Genomic DNA, 22,666 nt, shown 5'->3' with positions numbered 1-22,666 from the left:
TTTCACCATAAGTCCCTGAACAAAGGAAATCTGTAGCTATCAAACAAACCCGAGAAAAAAATTAAGCAAATTTGGATGTATTGAAAAATTGCCATTTTGTCTTAATTTCTCAATTTTTTCAACAAAGCTCAAATAGATCCAAAATATGTCAATTTAGGTGGTTGGCATCACAGAAAAAAATATTCCTTATGAAATTTCAATATAAGTCTTCTCTGAAAAGAAAATCGTAGGTGCAATATTTGTTAATAAAATGTTTAAAAATATATTGGGCATATTCATCGATATTGTGCGACTATTTCTGCACTTTTTCAATTTAGGCCAATATATCTATTTAGACCTCATTTTAGGGATTAGGTACTAAAAAAGAAAATATTCTACACTCAATTTCACTATAAGTCTCTTAACAAAAGAAATTTGTATCTATATTAGAAATGAATGAAATAATTAAAACAATTTCATGTATCACCAAAATGGCGCCCAATATTTAGGCAAAGACTTAATTTTATCCAGTGTTGCTTTGTATTTATCTATCATCATTTTCCATTCTATTTTTTTGTACTCTCCTTAAAAATAATTCAATAATTTTTTGTTTCAACACAATCCAAAGTCTAAAGCCAATAACTGTTATAAGTTTCATCGCAAAACAAATTTCGCTTAATTAATTCTACTATTAAGCACCGCAAAAAACGAAGCAAATAATAATCGATACCCCTTCTAATCTAATCTCGGTAGAAAGTTGTAAATTCGATTGATTAAATTTCAGACTTTTCAAAAAAAGACAAATACAAAAAAACAATTGTGGTTTTGCAAAAAACCAAACTAAAAAACAATTCTTTTTGTCAAATATAACAAAAAAACACCAAAGGAATCCAGTGACAATCTGAACGTCAAAATAGATAAGCATGCTTTTCAATACTTTTAAAGAAATCAAAAGCAAGTGAACGTAGAGGAAGCGGAGAATGAGGGAAACAAAACCCCTCATAACGGAAGAAGTATTATTTTGTTTTAATCATGTGATTAATTTCTTTATAATACCTCCGGGCGATTAAACAAACCCCAAAACCGAAACAAAAAAAAAACACTGAAATGAAATAAAATAAAACAACTAAAACCAAATTAACATAAAACATTATTTCTTTTCAAATAAAACAACAAGTTGACAGCATCAACATAAACAGGCACCTCCAGAATTGAAATGAAATAGAAAGTGAAATTTTTGTTTGGAGATTTTTATTATTATTTTTTTTTTTTTAGATAAAACAGGCCTTTTGTGTTGTGTTGGGATGCGGATGACAATTGGTTGAATGGCTGGTGCATAAAAAAGGAAGGGAAGTCAAGGGGTCTGATAAGGGTCAGCTGTTTTGGTATTTGATTTTAAATTTTAGTTTTTTTTTTCAATTGTCCAAACTGACAAATTGAAACAAATGGTCGAAAAATGATAAGCAAAAAAGAGAAATATATTTTTGGAATATTTTTACACTTTTTTCTGGAAATGTTGCAACACATCATTAACGAAAAAAGCGGTTATAAATTAAAACAAAATCTTTACTAATTTTATGCACAAAATCAACATTTCCCAGCAACACCAACAACACCGCCATCAAGCCATTACCGCCAACCTCCATCACCATCATCATCATCGTGATTATGGTAATTTCTTTAGCCCCACAAACCATATCCAATTTCTCGCCATAGTTCGAATGGTGAAGTTCAGTTCAGTTCGATTCGAATACTCCACGAATTATGAATCGATTGATATTTTTTCTAGTACGATTTTTGGTCTGTGTTTCAGGTTTTTTGTTTTGTATTTTTTTATTATTGTTTTTGTTGCTGTTCTCTCTCCCCATCCGTATTTAATTAACCACAAAAACTGAGTGAAAGATCTGTTTAAATGTTGTAATACAATACCTGATTATCACATGGAAATACTTTTACTTTTTATGGATGGGTCGCCCCGCTCTTCCCTACTTTTTGCGGTTGCTGTCGAGTCGGATGTGTCATACTACACTCGAATATAAATGTGATTCAATGACCCATGAAAAATGTAAAATGTCAAATAGGAAATGTTAGAGAGATCAAGACTACAAGAATTTGAGGCTTAGAAAATGTCACAAAAGAAAATCTTGAACTTGTGGAGAAGGAGAGTTGAGTTGGGTAAATGGAAATCAAATTTTCAAGCTATTTCTGTATCTAAAAAATATTGAAGTTTAAATTCTCATAAACTCTTTTCTTTAAAAACTTAAGTGCCACAATATATTCAGTAAAAAAAATGGATTCCACAACATTTTCAGCAGAGAAAATTGAGAATTGATACTCATTAGATAAAATTGGGTTCCACAAAAATTTTTGCTAAAAAATTGGATTCCACAACAGTTACAATAGAAAAACTTGGATTTCACAAGCGAAATTCAAAATCCACAGGATTTTCCAAAAAAAAAACTCACAATCCATCAGATTTTCGACATAAAAGCTTGCAATTCACACGTTTTTTTATAGAAAACTTACAATCCAAGGTTTTCTATAAAAACACTTACAATCCACAACATTTTCTATTTTCTTTAAAAAAAAAAAAACTTAGAATCCACAATATTTTTTATAGAAAAAAATAGAATCCACAAGATTTTAATGCAAAATATTGCAATCCACAAGATTTTCTATAGAAAAATTGGCATTCCACAAGATTTTCTATAGAAAGACTTAGTTTCCACAAAATTTTCTGTAGAAAAATTTGGTTTCCACAAGATTTTCTATTGAAAAACTTGCAATACACAAGATTTTCTATAAATAAATTGCAATCCACAAGGGCTTCTCTAGAAATATTTAGATTCCACAAGATTTTCTGTAGGAAAACTTGCATTCTACAAATTTTTCTATAAAAAAAACTTGTAATCCACAAGATATCCTATAGAAAAACTTGGAATCCACAAGATTTTCTATGCAAAATCTTGCAATCCACTAGGTTTCCTATAGAAAAACTTGGAGTCCACAAGATTTTCTATGCAAAATCTTGCAATCCACAAGGATTTCTATAGAAAAACTTACAAACATTTTCTATAGAAAATGTTGCAATCCACAAAATTTTCTATAGAAAAATTTGAATTCCACAATTAAGTCCCACATAATTTTTTATCAAAAAATTTCGATTCCACAATATTTTCTTAAAAAACTTGAGTTCCACAAGATTTTCTACTACAAATATTATGTTCCACATAATTTTCTATGAAAAATTTTGCGTTCCACAAGATTTTCTTTAAAAACTTACAAGACTTTCTATAGAAAAAAAAAATAGAAAAAAATTGCAATCCACAAAATTTTCTATAGAAAAATTTAAATTCCATGAGATTTTCTACAAAAAACATAAGTCCCTCATAATTTTTTATCACAAAATTTGGGTTCCACAATATTCTCTCAGAAAAACTTGAGCTCAAAATTCTTTTCCATAGAAAAACTTGAGTTCCACGAGTTCTTTTACTAAAAATATTTTGTTCCACATATTAAGTTCCACAATATTTTCTAAAGGAAATATTACGTTCCAAAAAAGTTGATATAGAAAAAATTATGTTCCATAACATTTTCTTTAGAAAATGTAATGTTCCAAAAAAATCTCCATAAAAAAGTTAATGTTCCACAACAAAATTTTAGAAAATATTAAGCTTCACAAAATTTTCTATACTATGTTCCACAAAGATTTTCTATAGAAAATTTAGAGAAAATTATGTTCCCATATTATTATGTTCCACAAGATTTTCTATTGAAAATAATATGTTCCACAAGATTTTCTATAGAAAATAATATGTTCCACAAGATTTTCTATAGAAAATATTACGTTCCACAAGATTTTCTATAGAAAATATTATGTTCCACAAGATTTTCTATAGAAAATATTATGTTCCTCAAGATTTTCTATAGAAAATAATAGGTTCCACAAGGTTTTCTATAGAAAATAATATGTTCCACAAGATTTTCTATAGAAAATAATATGTTCCACAAGATTTTCTATAGAAAATATTATATGTTCCACAAGATTTTCTATAGAAAATAAAGGTTCCACAAGATTTTCTATAGAAACTATTACGTTCCACAAGATTTTCTATAGAAACTATTACGTTCCACAAGATTTGCTATAGAAACTATTACGTTCCACAAGATTTTCTATAGAAAAAATAATGTTCCACAAGATTTTCTATAGAAAAAATTATGTTCCATAAGATTTTCTATATAAAAAATTATGTTCCACAAGATTTTTTATAGAAAATATTATGTTCCACAAGATTCTCTGTAGAAAATATTATGTTCCACAAGCTTTTCTTTGAAATTATTATGTTCTACAAGATTTTTCTTTGAAAGTATTACGTTCCACAACATTTTCTATAAAAAATTGTATGTTCCACAAGATTTCTCTGGATAAAATTATGTTTCTATGGCAAATATTATGTTCTATTAGACTTTCTCCAGGAAAATTTATGTTTTTTAAAGAAAAATTGCGTTTCACTAGACATTCCTGTTCCACAAAACTGATATTTTCGTAGGTTTTTAGAAATGAGCTTCCCACATTTTCTTCAGAAGTATTGTCTTTGAATTATTTTCTGTGTCAGTCATACGATTTTTTTGTCAATTGCATGTTTGACAAAAATAAATTTAACTCAATATCCAAATTGATGTCCCCAAAATTCTCTGTCTCCCCAAATTCGTCATGCCCGCCATTCCCAGGTAAACCAATTGACTCACCATCCCGACGAGGAAATTTCAACGAATTTCCTATACTAAACGACAACAAAAACACGTTTCCATTAAACCAAAACCATTTCAATATTGAATACCATAACAAAACTATTAGCAACACTTAAGTAAACAATCAACAAAATATTTGTTAAGTAACCGTTAATTACTTGGCTCGAACAAATGTCAAAGTCATGGACAAATAACACAGGTTTGTTCTAAATTTTCAATTGTTGTTGGATTTAACACAAATATTTTCAAAACTTATATATATTTCTTATGCTTGACATTAATAAAGTTGTGCTCAAAAAATATAAAATAAAATAGGAAACCGTGGTTGGAAACCAAATCCCAAAAAAATTTTGTTGTTTATATCGAACAAACAAGAAAACGGGCCAAACACCACCAAAAACAAAAAACTAAGGTGTGAATTGGGTGGTGGTGCTGGTTTCGGTTTAACACACTTTGGCACAGTCAGCTGGTAGTTTTGGAATTCTGTTTTTTAACTTTTTATGTTAGATTTTTTTTATTATTTTCAATTAATTTTTTCTTAGTTTTTTATTTTCACAATTAATTTCGTTAGTTTTTTTTATTATTTCATTATTTTGATTACTAACCCTTAGAATGTTATAGGTTCTTTGTTGTTTTTCTTTTTTTCGTATTTTTGTTTTGGAAGGGAATGTGTGCTACAAAACACAGCAGAAACGTAACTGAAGTCACAGTTCTACGGAAGGTATTGCCTGCCGCGAGCAATAAGTCGTCTATCGACTCTATCGCTGGCATACCAAACGGCAGCAGCAGCGCCGCTGTTGTTGTTGAAGAACAAAACAGCAGAAAAAAAGCTATACAATTATGATAAATATTGAAATACAAGTTAAACAATGAGCTATAGTGGGTCATGCAGGCAGAGTTGGGTGGGAAGTTATCAGAAAGTAGCCAGAAGAACTTCATCAGATTTTTTTTTATATAATTTAGGTATTTTATCAAATACAAAATGTTGACAAAATACAATTTTCTGTAAATTTTTCAAGGAGAAAATACTACGTTCCACAGATTTTCTATGGAGAATATTATGTTCCACAAAATTTTCTATAGAAAAAAATATGTTCCACAAAATTTTCTATAGAAAAAATTATGTTCCACAACATTTTCTATAGAAAGAATTATGTTCCACAAAATTTTCTATAGAAAATATTATGTTCCACAAGATTTTCAATAGAAAATATTATGTTCCACAAGATTTTCAATAGAAAATATTATGTTCCACAAGATTTTCAATAGAAAATATTATGTCCCACAAATTTTTCTATAGAAAATATTATGTTCCAAGAGATTTTCTATAGAAAATATCATGTTCCACAAGATTTTCTATAGAAAATATCATGTTCCACAAGATTTTCTATAGAAAATATCATGTTCCACAAGATTTTCTATAGAAAATATCATGTTCCACAAGATTTTCTATGGAAAAAATTATGTTCCACAAGATTTTCTATAGAAAATATTATGTTCCAGAAGATTTTCTATAGAAAATATTATGTTCCACAAGATTTTCAATAGAAAATATTATGTCCCACAAGATTTTCTATAGAAAACATTATGTCCCACAAGATTTTCTATAGAAAATATTAAGTCCCACAAGATTTTCTATGGAAAAAATTATGTTCCACAGGATTTTCTATAGAAAATATTATGTTTCACAAGATTTCCTATTGAAAATATTATGTTCCACAAGGTTTTCTATAGAAAACATTATGTTCCACAAGATTTTCTAAAGAAAACATTATGTTCCACAAGATTTTCTATAGAAAACATTATGTCCCACAAGATTTTCTATAGAAAATATCATGTTCCACAAGATTTTCTATAGAAAATATCATGTTCCACAAGATTTTCTATAAAAAATATCATGTTCCACAAGATTTTCTATAGAAAATATCATGTTCCACAAGATTTTCTATAGAAAATACTATGTTCCACAAGATTTTCTATAGAAAATACTATGTTTCACAAAATTTTCTATAGAAAATATTATGTTCCACAAAATTTTCTATAGAAAATATCATGTTCCACAAGATTTTCTATAGAAAATATCATGTTCCACAAGATTTTCTATAAAAAATATCATGTTCCACAAGATTTTCTATAGAAAATATCATGTTCCACAAGATTTTCTATAGAAAATATCATGTTCTACAAGATTTTCTATAGAAAACATTAGGTTCCACAAGATTTTCTATAGAAAATATTATGTTCCACAAAAATTTCTATAGAAAATATTATGTTCCACACGATTTTCTGTGTAAAATATTGAGATCCAAACGATTTTCTATTGATATTATTATGTTCCACAAGATTTTCTATAGGACATATTGTGTTCCTCACGATTTCCTAAAGAAAATATTATGATCCACAAAATTTTCTATGGAAAATATATTGTTCTACAAGATTTTCTGTACAAAATATTATGATCCACAAGATTTCCTGTAGAAAATATTACGTTCCACATGATTTTCTCCAGAAAATATTATGTTCCACAAAATTTTCTATGGAAAATATTTTGTTCTACACGATTTTCTGTGTAAAATATTGCGATCCAAACGATTTTCTATTGATATTATTATGTTCCACAAGATTTTCTATAGGACCTATTGTGTTCCTCACGATTTCCTAAAGAAAATATTATGTTCCACAAAATTTTCTATGGAAAATATTTTGTTCTACAAGATTTTCTGTACAAAATATTATGATCCACAAGATTTCCTGTAGAAAATATTAATATTATATAGAAATATTATGTTCCACATGATTTCCTATGAAAAATATTACGTTCCACAAAATATTTGATCGAAAATAATACGTTCCACAAAAATTTCTGTTGAAAATATGTTGTTCCATAAAAGATCATTCCTTAAAAATATCAACTTACTTTTTAAAGTTTTGAAATCCTAGGTTTTTTATTGAAAATATTCCAAATCCTTGAGCCTGGGAATCAAGCCTGAAAATTAAAAAAAGGGATTATAAATCAACTGAACATCGTCCACATGACCCATAGTAGAGTAACAATTTAATAATTTCTCCCCCTCAACACAACAACAGCAAGCCAAGAAATAATATTACAACAACAACAACAACGAAAAACGATAATAGAATTCTGCCAAATAGAAATACTGATACGCAAGCTTTTCCATAGCTTTTATTTTCTTGTCGCTTGCCGTTGATGATTGCGATGATGGCGCTGATGATATTGATTTGATAACTCCGCTTTTTAGCAGTCTTTATTATTATTTTTATTATTGTTGTTTGTTTGTTTTTGTTGTTGCTGCCTTTTCGATCTCATTAGAAGCATTCATTCACACATGGGCTGGCGGCAGCTAGCAACCTTAACGCCATAATAAACCCACAACTGATAGGCCGGGGCACCTCCTTTGGTTGTCATGTTTGCGAGACATTTTTAGTTGTTGTTGTCATATCATATCCCATGCCCTGGTTATTGAATGTTCCAAATCAAAATCGTTTTTTTAAATCATAACTATCATTTTCAGTTATAAATATCCACCCTATGGAGGGAAGGCTTTTGGGCGGTGAGGAGGAAAGAAGGAGTGTTCTACCACCCACAATTTGTTGAGAGTATGTTTGTGTGTGCTTCTCCCTACCACTATTTTTTATCACTTCATTGACTGATACCTTTTTTTGTTGTCATCGTTGTTGTTGTTGTTGTTGTTGTCCAACAGACATGCATGTCAGACGACTCGAAATAGTTTTGGTCTGTCTTGTAAAAATTGTAATGCGTTTACACGAAATTGGACTACAGTATGGCAATTTGGCTACCCAACCCTCCATTGACTGACAAATGTCCCCCACACAACAAAAACAACAATAGCAACAACAACACCGAAATACTTTATAAATATTGCCATAATTCATTAATGGCAATGCAAACAAATTAGAGTCGACATTTTTCACTCTGTTTGCATTCACGGCACACACACACAGAGAGCCGAAAACGAAAACCAAAAACAAAAAAAATCACCAATTAATGGCTTTAAAGAAATACCATTGTCAATAATTTCCAAATTTGGTAAGGTTTTGGCTGAGTTTTGCACAACGAAATTTTCCTTGGCTTTTTAGCAAATAGCTTTTTCGTTGCAATTTCAAGCGATTAATTAAGGAAACGAGGGGAAAATTTCCACAAGATTTTCTATAGAAAATATTAAGTTCCACAAGATTTTCTGTAGAAAATATTACGATCCACAAGGTATTCTGTAAAAAATATTACGTTCCACAATATTTTCTACAGGAAATATTATGTTCCACAAGATTTTCTATAAAAAATATTATGTTCCACACGATTTTCTATAAAAAATATTATGTTCCACACGATTTTCTATAAAAAATATTATGTTCCACAAAAATTTCTAGAGGAAATATTGCGTTCCACAAGATTTCCTATAAAAAATATTGCGATCCACAAGATTTTCTATAGAAAATATTGCGATCCGCACGATTTTCTATGGAAAATATTATGTTCCACAAGACTTTCCATAGAAAATATTATGTTCCACAAGATTTTATATAGAAAATATTATGTTCCACAAGATTTTCTATAGAAAATATTAGGTTCCACAAGATTTTCTGCAGGAAATATTACATCCCACAAGATTTTCTACAGAAAATATTGCGACCCACACGATTTTCTATAGAAAATATTGCGATCCACAAGATTTTCTATAGAATATATTGCGATCCACAAGATTTTCTAAAGAAAATATTGCGATCCACAAGATTTTCTAAAGAAAATATTGCGATCCACAAGATTTTCTAAAGAAAATATTGCGATCCACAAGATTTTCTATAGAAAACATTGTGATCCACAGGATTTTCTATAGAAAATATTGCGATCCACAGGATTTTCTATAGAAAATATTGCGATCCACAGGATTTTCTATAAAAAATATTATGTTCCACAAAATTTTCTATAGAAAATATTGCGATCCACAAGAATTTCTATGGAAAATATTATGTTCCACAAGATTTTCTATAAAAAATATTATGTTCCACAAAATTTTCTATAGAAAATATTGCGATCCACAAGATTTTCTACAGAAACTATTGCGTTCCACACGATTTTCTATAGAATACATTGTGATCCACAGTATTTTCTATAGGAAATATTGCGATCCACAGGATTTTCTGTAGAAAATATTGCGATCCACAAGATTTTCTATAGAAAATATTATATTCCACAAGATTTTCTAGAGAAAATATTGCTATACGCAGGATTTTCTGTAGAAAATATTGCGATCCACAGGATTTTCTATTTAAAATGTTGCAATCCACACGATTTTCTATAGAAAATATTACGTTCCACAAGATTTTCTATAGAAAATATTATGCTCCACAAGATTTTCTATAGAAAATATTATGTTCCACACGATTTCCTATAAAAAATATTATGTTCCACCCGATTTTCTATAAAAAAATTATGTTCCACACGATTTTCTTTAAAAAATATTATGTTCCACACGATTTTCTTTAAAAAATATTATGTTCCACACGATTTTCTATAAAAAATATTATGTTCCACAAAATTTTCTATAGAAAATATTGTGTTCCACAAGATTTTCTAGAGGAAATATTAGGTTCCACAAGATTTTCTATAGAAAATATTATGTTTCACAGGATTTTATATAGAAAATATTATGTTCCACAAGATTTTCTAGAGAAAATATTATGTTCCAATAGATTTTCTAGAGAAAATATTATGTTCCACATGATTTTTTGTAGAAAATATTATGTTCCACAAGATTTTCTATGAGAAATTTTTACGTTCTTTTAAAAAGTTTTGCTTCAAAAATTTTCCTTTCCCAATTTTATCTGGAAAATTTTGCGTTCCACAAGATTGTCTTTAGAAAATATGAAGTTCCACAAGATTTTCTTTTGAAAAAGTTATATTCCAAAAAATTTCCTTTTCCGATTTCTATTAAAAAAAAAAAAAATTGTTTCATGCAAATCTTCCCATTCCTTAGTCATGCAAATTTTCAAAGACTTTCCTTCGATTTGAATTTTTCCCTTCACTGCATTTTCAAACTCTTTTTCTTTCTTTGGATATTCAAAAAATATTTTCAAATCTGCCGTTAGTTTTGTTGATTTTTTTGTCAATTCCAGACAAACGAATTGAAAGTTGTGCCGACGAAACATTTTCAATAGAAAATATAAAATGGCAACTTTCTTTTAATTTTTGCACTAAAAACAAAAGGCAACGAAATCAATGATATTCATGCATTGTTAATAGATTCAGCGGTCCCTTATTATTATTTAATAATATTATGGCGTTTATACAAATTTGAAAAACCCCAAACCCCCTCTCAAAACTGAACAAAGTCAGGCATTTGTTGTTGGTCGGTTGGTGGGTTGTTTGGCGGAGACAAGGCAAATATCTGTCCAAGCAATTATCAAATTCAAATGTTTGCTTCTGCTGGTTTGCTGCTGTTGTTGTTGATTTTTTCAATTTTCCAATTTGTTTTTTTTTTTTTTTTTGCTCTGGTCTGCTATGTAAATAATAAATTCTTACTTTTATTTGCATAATATATTTAAATCTCGTATGGAAAAAGAACAATGTTTTTCTCTTTATCCGGTTGCAACAACTGAATGTGAGAATGTGTTTTATTTGTTGTTGTTGTCGTTGTTTCTTTTTTAACGTTCGTTTGCACCGACCACAAAAAAGTCCGTAATATTACGTTTTGTTTTTTGTTATTTTTTTAATCTCCAAATCGTATTACGTAGATGCCTTCGCGCATGCGCACTTTACCGCTTAACACGAAAATATACGTTTTAACACCTCAACGTTTCAAATCAAACTCAATTCGAAACAAATATTGAAAACCGGGGTTAGACAGTCTCCGCACCGACCGACCGACCGACGTCAAAAATATGTTTCACACAATGGTGTGAAGGTGTGAGTAGCCCCCTTAGAAAAATGTGTAATAACTGAGCGCAAGCAAAGCTTCAAACAAAGTCAAGCTCAAGCAAGAGCTTTTGTTTTGTTTTCTTTATTACCACCAAGTCCCACACTATCATAACGGCCCGTTATCATTCGACGACATAAGACGAACATTATTTGCTCAGAGAATCTGAGTTTGCAATTACATGACATCTCTTTGTTTTTTGAACCAAAGCGTTGTCTATGCCAAGTCTAGATTGACAATCATAGTCATTCATTGTTGAGTGTATTTGTTTTATTATTTAAACTGGTTGCATGTGTTTACTTCCATCTAAATTGTTTTTGTAAATCACTTTTATTTCTAATCAAATCATTAAGAACACTTCGAAGAAGGTATGACTCAATCGGAGAATGCACATTTTGATTCAAAATTAGATGCTAGAGAAGTGCAAAGTCAGAAAGATCACATCATTAATAAATCAGTTTTAGAAAAAAAAAAAACCAAACACTATTTTACAGATATAAAGTTATGGAACATTTTTTATAGAAATATCAATATTGCAATATTTTCTATAGAAAATCCTGTTATCCGTAACATTTTCTATATAAAATTTTGTTATTCGCAACAATTTCTATAGAAAATTTTGTTATCCGCAATATTTTCTATAGAAAATCTGATTATCTGCAATATTTTCTATAGAAAATCTGGTTATCTGCAATATTTTCTATAGAAAATCTTGTTATCCGCAATATTTTCTATAGAAAATCTTGTTATCCGCAATATTTTCTATAGAAAATCTTGTTATCCGCAATATTTTCTATAGAAAATCTTGTTATCCGCAATATTTTCTATAGAAAATCTTGTTATCCGCAATATTTTCTATAGAAAATCTTGTTATCCGCAATATTTTCTATAGAAAATCCTGTTATCCGCAATAAGTTCTATATAAAATCTTGTTATTCACAATATTTTCTATAGAAAAACCTAGTTATTCACAATATTTTCTATAGAAAATCTTGTTATACGCAATATTTTCTATAGAAAATCTTGTTATCCGCTATATTTTCTATAGAAAATCTTGTTTTCCGCAAAATTTTCTATAGAAAATCTTGTTATCCGCAATATTTTCTATAGAAAATCTGGTTATCTGCAATATTTTCTATAGAAAATCTGGTTATCTGCAATATTTTCTATAGAAAATTTGGTTATCTGCAATATTTTCTATAGAAAATCTTGTTATCCGCTATATTTTCTATAGAAAATCTTGTTATCAGCAATATTTTCTATAGAAAATCCTGTTATTCGCAATATTTTCTAAAGAAACTCTTGTTTTCCTCTCAAATTTCTATAGAAAATCCTGTTATCTGCAATATTTTCTATAGAAAATCCTGTTATCCGCAATATTTTCTATAGAAAATCTTGTTATCCGCAATATTTTCTATAGAAAATCTTGTTATCCGCAATATTTTCTATAGAAAATCTTGTTATCCGCAATATTTTCTATAGAAAATCTTGTTATACGCAATATTTTCTATAGAAAATCTTGTTATCCGCTATATTTTCTATAGAAAATCTTGTTATCAGCAATATGTTCTATAGAAAATCCTGTTATTCGCAATATTTTCTAAAGAAACTCTTGTTTTCCTCTCAAATTTCTATAGAAAATCCTGTTATCCGCAATATTTTCTATAGAAAATCCTGTTATCCGCAATATTTTCTATAGAAAATCCTGTTATCCGCAATATTTTCTATAGAAAATCCTGTTATCCGCAATATTTTCTATAGAAAATCCTGTTATCCGCAATATTTTCTATAGAAAATCTTGTTATCCGCAATATTTTCTATAGAAAATCTTGTTATCCGCAATATTTTCTATAGAAAATCCTGTTATCCGCAATATTTTCTATAGAAAATCCTGTTATCCGCAATATTTTCTATAGAAAATCCTGTTATCCGCAATATTTTCTATAGAAAATCCTGTTTTCCGCAATATTTTCTATAGAAAATCCTGTTATCCGCAATATTTTCTATAGAAAATCCTGTTATCCGCAATATTTTCTATAGAAAATCCTGTTATCCGCAATATTTTCTATAGAAAATCCTGTTTTCCGCAATATTTTCTATAGAAAATCCTGTTATCCGCAATATTTTCTATATAAAATCTTGTTTTCCGCAATATTTTCTATAGAAAATCCTGTTATCCGCAATATTTTCCATAGAGAAGCTTGTTATCCGCAATATTTTCTATAGAAAATCCTATTATCCGCAATATTTTCTATAGAAAATCTTGTTATCCGCAATATTTTCTACGGAAAATGATATTATCCACCATATTTTCTATAGAACATCTTGTTATCTGCAACGATTTCTACAGAAAATCCTGTTATCCGCAATATTTTCTATAGAAAATCTTGTTATCCGCAATATTTTCTATAGAAAATCCTGTTATCCGCAATATTTTCTATAGAAAATCTTGTTATCCGCAATATTTTCTATAGAAAATCCTGTTATCCGCAATATTTTCTATAGAAAATCCTGTTATCCGCAATATTTTCTATAGAAAATCCTGTTATCCGCAATATTTTCTATAGAAAATCCTGTTTTCCGCAATATTTTCTATAGAAAATCCTGTTATCCGCAATATTTTCTATAGAAAATCCTGTTATCCGCAATATTTTCTATAGAAAATCCTGTTATCCGCAATATTTTCTATAGAAAATCCTGTTTTCCGCAATATTTTCTATAGAAAATCCTGTTATCCGCAATATTTTCTATATAAAATCTTGTTTTCCGCAATATTTTCTATAGAAAATCTATATTTTCTATAGAAAATCCTGTTATCCGCAATATTTTCTATAGAAAATCCTGTTATCCGCAATATTTTCTATAGAAAATCCTGTTATCCGCAATATTTTCTATAGAAAATCCTGTTTTCCGCAATATTTTCTATAGAAAATCCTGTTATCCGCAATATTTTCTATAGAAAATCCTGTTATCCGCAATATTTTCTATAGAAAATCCTGTTATCCGCAATATTTTCTATAGAAAATCCTGTTTTCCGCAATATTTTCTATAGAAAATCCTGTTATCCGCAATATTTTCTATAGAAAATCCTGTTATCCGCAATATTTTCTATAGAAAATCCTGTTATCCGCAATATTTTCTATAGAAAATCCTGTTTTCCGCAATATTTTCTATAGAAAATCCTGTTATCCGCAATATTTTCTATAGAAAATCTTGTTATCCGCAATATTTTCTATAGAAAATCTTGTTATCCGCAATATTTTCCATAGAAAATCTTATTATTCCCAACAATTTCCATAGAAAAATCTGGATATCCGCAACAATTTCTATAGAAAATCTTGTTACTCGCAATCTTGTCTATCGAAAATCTGGTTATTTGCAATATTTTCTGTCAAAAATCAATATTTTACGTCGAAAATCTTGTTATCCGCAATATTAATAAAAGAAAATCTCCTAATCTGATATATTATTATATATTTCAGTTGTCCATACTATTTTTGACAATAAAAAACATGATATGTACTAAATTTGGTATATAAAATCGCAATTTTGAAAATCTGCATTATTTTTTATGCATTTACTTATATATTTTTGCTAATTCAACAATTAGTTTTAAATATAAAATTAAGTTGCTTTGTCTGAACTAGTTCATTGGTTCATGTTAGTGAGCCCTGTAAATAAGCTGTCTCTAATGAACTACATAGCCCTAAAGAGAAATTCACATTTTTTATAAACTTACAGCCTGTTCCACGATGTCGAAAGAACACGTTCGCACAACTTTTACACGACAAACAGCTGATTTCCGTTCCACTAAAATCCATCAGAACGAAAATTTGCACGAAAATCAAAGCGAACGAAAACGTAAGCGTTTCAGTGTAATTTTGCGTTCCACTATCTTTTTTCTTTCGTACGCATGCGAACACAAATGTCAAAATCAGTCACTTGTGTGTTTGCTGTCGAATGATAAAAATTAAGGAAAATTGTTTTAACATAAACATTCCTTGATTGAAAATGGAAAGAAAAATGTAAGTAAAAATAATAAATGCAATTTATTCTGTGAACAACAAATATATATTTTTTATTTTCTCAATTCCAGCACGAAAAAACTACACAGCTGCGGGCACTAGTTGAGTATATGGGGGAGAATCCTAAGTTCGCCAGAGGAGTGCCAATTTTCGGAAGCAGCAGGCAATCCCATGAAGACCACTGGAAGACACAAACCTAGAAAAAATCATTTTTTTATTATTTCAAAAATGTAAAAATACAATCATACTTACTGGTTGTTAGGTACTTCAAATAAATTCGAAGCATCTCTTAAATTCCTCCGTGGCACATTTCGAACGTCCTCCATAAAAAATAGGGCTACGGAAATATTCTTTTTTTTATTTTCTAAGAGCACAAATAGTTTGAACACAATCACTAGAAATTTTATTTTGTTTGTTTATTTACAATTTGTTTGTTTACAACTGAAATGTCAGTTGAGACAGAGCCACTGCTGCTTTTTCGCGTTTAAATTAGACATTTGACGCTTTTTTTGCTTTATTTCGCGATTAATTTTTCCAAAAAAATATTTAGCAACACTGAATCACGTAAGGCTATGCGAAAGAAAGAACGAAAGTTAGTGGAACGCATTCTTATACGAAAGTGAGTGAGTAGCCTTCGTTCGCACAAATTTTCTTTCGAGATCGTGGAACAGGCTGTTAAAAATGAAACAAAAGTTTTCTTTCGTAAAAATGAATATTGATAAGTTTAAATAATTTTTGCTTGTTCTGTATGGATAAGCTATTGGCAGTACGCCATACGCCAACCCCCCTTAATTTAGATAAGAAGCACTGAGTAGGACAACCGACTTTTCTTGGCACACATTCTTTTTCTCCCTCCCTCTCCTGACTGTCACAAACAGCTGAGTTATTTTGACATTTGTTTGTGTGTGGAATCGAATTTTCTGAAATTTCCCGTGGAAAAATGTCTGGCCGTGAAGCTGTTAAAAGAGCCGTACAACAAGTGCGTCCCATTTTATCTGTCGACCGGGATGAGGCTCGCAGACGTGCTTTGAATTTGTACAAGGCCTGGTATCGTCAAATTCCATATATTGGTAAATATTTGAGAGACGACACACAGCTAGCTGGCGGTGGCGGCGGCTTGTTATGTCATAGGTTGCCTCTCGCTTGGGAGGAATAGAAATAAACAACAAATTCATATTGGCAATTTTTCTTTTGCAGTTAACGACTATGATATTCCCATGTCGGTGGAACAATGCCGCGAGAAATTGCGTGAGGAGTTTGTGAAACACCGCAATGTCACCGATGTGCGGGTCATCGATATGTTGGTTATTAAGGTAAGCAGTTGAGGTTGTTGGTGTAGCGCTCCAGGTAATGGAATTGTTGTTAATCGTAGCAAAATAATAATGTCTTGTATTCCTAGTTTATTAGTATATTGTTAGGATTACTGGACCAAGAAAATAATATGAAGAACTATATTCATATAAACATTATTCACAACCACTCAAGCAAATTGATCTTCTGTAGCTAAAAAAACTATCCTTTTTGTCATAGTTTTAAAACTGTGGATGTTGAATACACTTTTAGGCAATAATCGTTGGAACAACTCTAGTTTAGTAAAAACTCTTAGATTTTTCCGAAATTTTTTCCAGAGGTATGTATTTTTACCCTGATCCCGGTAAACTATTTTTTTCTTGGGGGACGGACCCGGGACCCCAGATTTTTGACCCGAAAGTCCGGGATCAAGACCCCACTTATAGTCAAATTATTTTTTGGACCCGGATTTTTTATGAAACCCCCAAAAAGTCAAAAAAGGGCCCATTATGGGGGTCAACAAAATTGTTTCCAAATTATAGCTGACACTCTTACCTTTCAAAAATGCTACAATTTGTGCTAATACCTTTTTCGGGTCCTGAGATATAGGTCTTTCCATCCGCATAACCCGATTCTAACCAGTTCATTAAAATGATGTTTTTAATAAAAAAAGTGTTTATTTCGCGTAGCAGTCGTCGGAATAACAAAAGTTTTCTAAATTTGGCTCTTTTTGTAAATAGCCGGCCTTCGGCCGGGGCTTGAGATTTTCACCTATGGGTATGTCCGACACCGGCTAACTCGAACAAAAGGTTCATAATTTCGGCACTTTTTGTAAATAGCCGGCCTTCGGCCGGGGCTTGAGATTTTCTCCTCTAGGTATGTCCTACACCGGCTAACGCGAACCAAAGTTTTCTAAATTTGACACTTTTTGTATATAGCCGGCCTTCGGCCGGGGCTTGAGATTTTCTCCTCTGGGTATGTCCCACACCGGCTAACGCGAACCAAAGTTTTCTAAATTTGACACCTTTTGTAAATAGCCGGCCTTTGGCCGCGGCTTGAGATTTTCTCCTCTGGGTATGTCCCACACCGGCTAACACGAACCAAAGTTTTCTAAATCGGATACTTTGGATACTGTAAGTAGCCGGCCTTCGGCCGGGGCTTGAGATTTTCTCCTCTGGGTATGTCCCACACCGGCTAACGCGAACCAAAGTTTTCTAAATCGGATACTTTTTGTAAGTAGCCGGCCTTCGGCCGGGGCTTGAGATTTTCTCCTCTGGGTATGTCCCACACCGGCTAACGCGGACCAAAGATTTCTGAATCGGATACTTTTTGTAAGTAGCCGGCCTTCGGCCGGGGCTTGAGATTTTCTCCTCTGGGTATGTCCTACACCGGCTAACGCGTACCAAAGATTTCTGAATTTCATTCTTACGCAAAATATACCATTTTTTATTGAAAACATAGTTTTAATGAACTGGTTAGAATCGGGTTATGCGGATGGAAAGACCCATATCTCTGGACTCAGTGAAGGTATTAGCACAAATTGTAGCATTTTGGAAAGGTAAAAGTGTCAGCTATAATTTGGCATCAATTTTGTTGTCCCCCATAATGGACCCTTTTTTGACTTTTTGGGGGTTTTATAAAAAATCCGGGTCCAAAAAATCGATAATTTGACTATAACTTCCGAACCGTAACCCATTACCCCATCATGTGACCACTTGTTGGATAGGTATTTTCATAAGCTTTCCAACGATACCCATATTGTCTATATCGGGTAAGTGGATCCGGGTCTAGTCGGGGTCTTGAACCCGGACTTTCGGGTCAAAAATCTGGGGTCCCAGGTCCGTCCCCCAAGAAAAAAATAGTTTCCCGGGATCATGGTTAAAATACCTACCACTGAAAAAATTTTCGAAAAAATTGAAGAGTTTTTACTAAACTAGAGTTAAGCCTAATCGTTAAAATAGGATCACAAAGCAGAGAAATTGAAACTCAATATTTTATAAAATCAAGAAACAATTAGAGGATTCGAGTTTGTTTTCGCTCAAAAACTGTCATCTTAGCTAATTCTTTAGGAAAATTTGGTATGCTATAATAACAATAACAAAAAAAAAAAATATGGACCAAACCTTTCCAGGTTCATGTGGTTTGTTAGGATATCGAAAAAGTCAGCTACATCGTATACACCAGGCATGTCATTGTATGAAACTCGCAATAATGGCCTAAAAGATTATAAAACAACTCATCTATGTAAAGCGCAATTAACTACGTATTATATTTTATATGTCCTACTCTTTATTGATAAATGTTTTTATTTTTTATTTACAGGGCCAAATGGAACTTAAAGAAACTATCGAAATTTGGAAACAAAAGGGACACATTATGCGTTACTGGAAGGAATCCCAAGATCCCAAGCCAACAGATTTCTTGTCCAAATTCATCCAAGGCGTTAATTAGATTTGAAATCTACACTAAAATAGTATAATTTTTTCGTTAAAAAGAAACAAAATGTTTTAAGTGATATTGAAGAAGTGAATAAAAAACAACAAGAAATCGAAAAAGGATAAATGAAATGAAACGAAATGTACTTCCAAATTAATTTATGTTTTTAACACACCAGGAGAGGATATGCTACCGATATCTGTGGTACAAGATTTACTCCCTGAAAAAGAAATATAGTTCAAGTGTTTCACTTTTTCGAAAAATACTTCATTGTATTTTCTTAGTCTAAATTCTTAATAATTCATTTAATTTTTTTTTTTTTAGTTAATTCTTAATTCAAATTGTATACATATTCATTTTCACAACTTTTGTTTCAAAATATTTTCAAATGTTGTGTCGAACTCCTTCAATTCCCTTTCCAAATCGATGTCATTAACAGGATTAATTTGTAAGTCATTGTTACGCTTAGGGAATACATCTAAAGGGCTGACATAATCATGTTTATCCTTCAACATCGAGGTCAATTCTTCATCGGTTATATCAAGAGCATGCAATTGTTTGCAGTGAAGTTTTATGCTAGAAAAGAAATATGCAATTTTAATCTAAAGAAAACCAAAATATCATTTACATACTCTCTTCTTAGGACATAACTTTTCGAACATTTTTTACATTTATACTGTTTCCCAGTGTGCCGGTATTGATGTACCTCCATGGCAAATTTGGAATTTGTGGTATATGGACAATATTTACATTTCATGGGAATTGTCATTTTTTGTTGCTCGCCTTCATTCCTCCTCGGCAGTTTGTTATGTATACGTTGCAAATGTACCTGTAGCTCAGCATTATTTATGTAATTTTTCGTACATAAATGACACTGATGATAACGCTGATTATGTCGTCGACGATGTACCGCCAAATGTGAAGCATTCATAAAAACTTTGTGACATATTTCACATTCGTGTCGAACATCAACATAGTGCACGGAATTCAGATGTGTTTCATATTTGAGAACAGTGTAAAATTTTAATTTACAAAATGTACAACAAATGGGCTCGTTTAATTTACAGCAACGTTCATGGGCTGCCAAACCGGATCGGCGATGAAACATTTTTCCTGAAATTCAAGAAGCCAAAGGGTAAATTTTAAACAATGATTGAATAATTGTTCAAAGTTTACCACAATTTTCACAACAATGTTCATTGGGCATATTGGGTACGGTTTCTTGGCTGTTATGGGCCAAGGAAAAGTGAATTTTCAACGAAGTTTTTTCCATAAATTGTCTATAGCATGATGGACAGTTGTACAGAGTTATAAACATTTCTGAAATTAATTTACAAAATAAATAATTCACTTTGTAATGGCCGTTTCTCTATGGCGATACGAATGTGAATGCGAAAAAATATCAAACCAAATTTATATTTAAATGTTGTTTTTTTTTAATTTAACCAAAAATCATGTTTAAATTCACTTTTGTATTGCCATACAGAAACAGGCTCTGAAAGTTACTTTTATCATCTTCCTCCATATCATGTTCCATATTGAGATGTTGTTTCATTTCAATTAGTGTATGAGTTTGAAAATCACAATTAATGCATTTGTGAGTTATCTCTGTTTCGAAAAATACATAAAGGTTAGGCTAATATATATACAATTTCAAAAGCACATTACCATCAAGTATCTCAACATCAGCAGATATGGCCAGTACTAAATTTAAACAAAATAATACATCATTAAGTAAAAATATGTAATAAAACAATTGTTATAAAAATTATATACTTCATGAAACCTACATTCCTTTGTCCTGTACAAACGATTCTCCAAATCCTTCTGTTTGTGTACTTTTTTGTAATGTTTACACAGACTTTCTATGAAACAAGTGTAGAAGTTACACATCTTACATTTGAAAGGTATTAGTTCTGAAAAGAAAAATTGGAAATTTTTGAAGCATAATTTAATTGTTCAAATAAGTTGTTGGTACTCTACGTTGATGAACATGTTGGGTGTGTTTTATTAACACTTCATGGTATTCAAAGGAATCCTCGCAGTAACGGCATTTAAATGGCTTAAGTTTTGGCAAAGGTTTGGCAATTTCAGATTTTGTTACAGGCCCTAAAAATAGCAACAAGTTATTTTTTAAATTGCTAAAAAAAAGTATTATACTTGCCTGCATTCACGTCTTTCTGTACCACCAGTTCATCTTTGTTTGATCCCACACTCGGGCAACTACCATTGCCACTTACATTGTAATTCATTTCACAATTCCACTTCAATTCAATTTGAGCTTTAACATCATGAACCTCCATTTTATTATTATTGATGTCTTGATAAATGCCACTTGCCTCCACGGAGTAAGCCTTCAACGAGACGCCATGTTCTCCTCTCGAATTCCCCATTAAATTAGTTTCAGCCGACATTCTTTTTTCAGCCACAAATTTATCTTCATATTCCGTTTGCCTTTCCTTGGTCATTAATACAAAATGATAACTGATTTGTAAGGCTTTGCTGCAGCGAAAACAAATTTGTTTGGGATAGTCGACAATTTGTCGACCACCACCATCGCCAGCCTTCATAAAATTGAACAAAGTATTAAAATAATCATACAATGTTTTGTTGTCCTTGTGAGGTGATTCGCTGTAAATTGAGATCAATTCACTTTTTGTGGCCAAACAACAACGGCAGCAATTTGGAAACATTTTAGATTTTTTATAATTTTATATTGAAGGTTGTCTCTTTTTGGAGATCGGTTGTGGAGGATTGGATCTTATGACTTGATGGCAACATGTGTTATGAAATTGACATTTTCCTCTAACGGTTCCATGGAAGAAAACAAGAAAATGTGTGCCAAAAAGAGATTTGCATAAGTTGTCAAGAAATAAAGCATACTTTTAGGTCCATCCATTAAAAATTCTTTCCACCCAAGGAAAATAAAAGCCTATAAAACTTTTTTACATTTCAATTGGAAGGTCCATACAACAGTACTGGAAACCTTCTTTATGATGAATCTTTTAATACAAAATAGGATTTTTTCATTTATAAACAGTTGGTTTAATAGATGTGCAGATATGAAGGAATCGGCAGCTACTCCTTTTCGGTGAATTTGTTTCATTGTGTTCATCCTAGGAAGAAGAATTAGAGATAGTTCAGAGGAAAGGTTGAAGAGGTGTTTCAGCGGGTTGGTTTGCCTAGACTGTAATGGGATCAATGTCTGCATCTGCATGGTAGACGTTC

The 22,666-nt window shown here is 31.0% G+C and overlaps 3 protein-coding genes and 2 long non-coding RNA genes across 7 annotated transcripts in view; 2 read left to right on the top strand and 3 right to left on the bottom strand.

Moving 5' to 3' along the window:
- Window positions 1-11,625, bottom strand: part of LOC101894151 (hybrid signal transduction histidine kinase E) — a 35,492-nt gene extending 23,867 nt beyond the window's left edge. The window contains exons 1-2 of one of the 3 annotated variants that reach the window (XM_020035746.2): window positions 11,294-11,625; window positions 7,649-7,717 (exon numbers count right to left, since the gene is read on the bottom strand). In XM_020035746.2, the coding sequence (XP_019891305.1) occupies window position 7,649 (1 nt within the window). In that variant the 5' untranslated portion in view covers window positions 7,650-7,717; window positions 11,294-11,625. Of the gene's footprint in view, window positions 1-5,336; window positions 5,524-7,648; window positions 7,718-11,293 lie in introns of those variants that run through there. The other 2 variants (XM_059128875.1, XM_011293020.3) reach the window with 2 other exon arrangements.
- Window positions 11,626-15,425: 3,800 nt separating this feature from the next.
- LOC131805566 (uncharacterized) lies at window positions 15,426-16,006 on the top strand. The gene is made up of 2 exons (XR_009343710.1): window positions 15,426-15,712; window positions 15,784-16,006. It is a non-coding gene; the product is annotated as an uncharacterized LOC131805566 (long non-coding RNA).
- Window positions 15,757-16,395, bottom strand: LOC131805567 (uncharacterized). Its single transcript, XR_009343711.1, has 2 exons — window positions 15,965-16,395; window positions 15,757-15,908 (listed from the first exon to the last, which is right to left on the bottom strand). It is a non-coding gene; the product is annotated as an uncharacterized LOC131805567 (long non-coding RNA).
- A 185-nt stretch (window positions 16,396-16,580) lies between these two features.
- Window positions 16,581-19,569, top strand: LOC101893973 (NADH dehydrogenase [ubiquinone] 1 alpha subcomplex subunit 6). Its single transcript, XM_005180646.4, has 3 exons — window positions 16,581-16,782; window positions 16,910-17,025; window positions 19,325-19,569. Exons 1-3 carry the CDS (start codon window positions 16,653-16,655, stop codon window positions 19,451-19,453), a joined length of 375 nt encoding a protein of 124 aa, XP_005180703.1. The 5' UTR covers window positions 16,581-16,652; the 3' UTR covers window positions 19,454-19,569.
- Window positions 19,570-19,750: 181 nt separating this feature from the next.
- LOC101894973 (zinc finger protein 493) lies at window positions 19,751-22,309 on the bottom strand. Its single transcript, XM_011293022.3, has 8 exons — window positions 21,603-22,309; window positions 21,422-21,547; window positions 21,229-21,354; window positions 21,107-21,142; window positions 20,945-21,046; window positions 20,615-20,758; window positions 20,071-20,551; window positions 19,751-20,014 (listed from the first exon to the last, which is right to left on the bottom strand). The coding sequence occupies exons 1-8, from the start codon at window positions 22,129-22,131 to the stop codon at window positions 19,798-19,800; spliced, it is 1,761 nt and encodes a 586-aa protein (XP_011291324.1). The 5' UTR covers window positions 22,132-22,309; the 3' UTR covers window positions 19,751-19,797.
- Between the last annotated feature and the right edge of the window lie 357 nt (window positions 22,310-22,666).

This window comes from Musca domestica, unplaced genomic scaffold (genome assembly GCF_030504385.1).
Source record: "Musca domestica strain aabys unplaced genomic scaffold, Musca_domestica.polishedcontigs.V.1.1 58, whole genome shotgun sequence".
Lineage (NCBI taxonomy): Eukaryota > Metazoa > Arthropoda > Insecta > Diptera > Muscidae > Musca > Musca domestica.
This window is presented reverse-complemented; position numbering and strand designations above follow the sequence as displayed.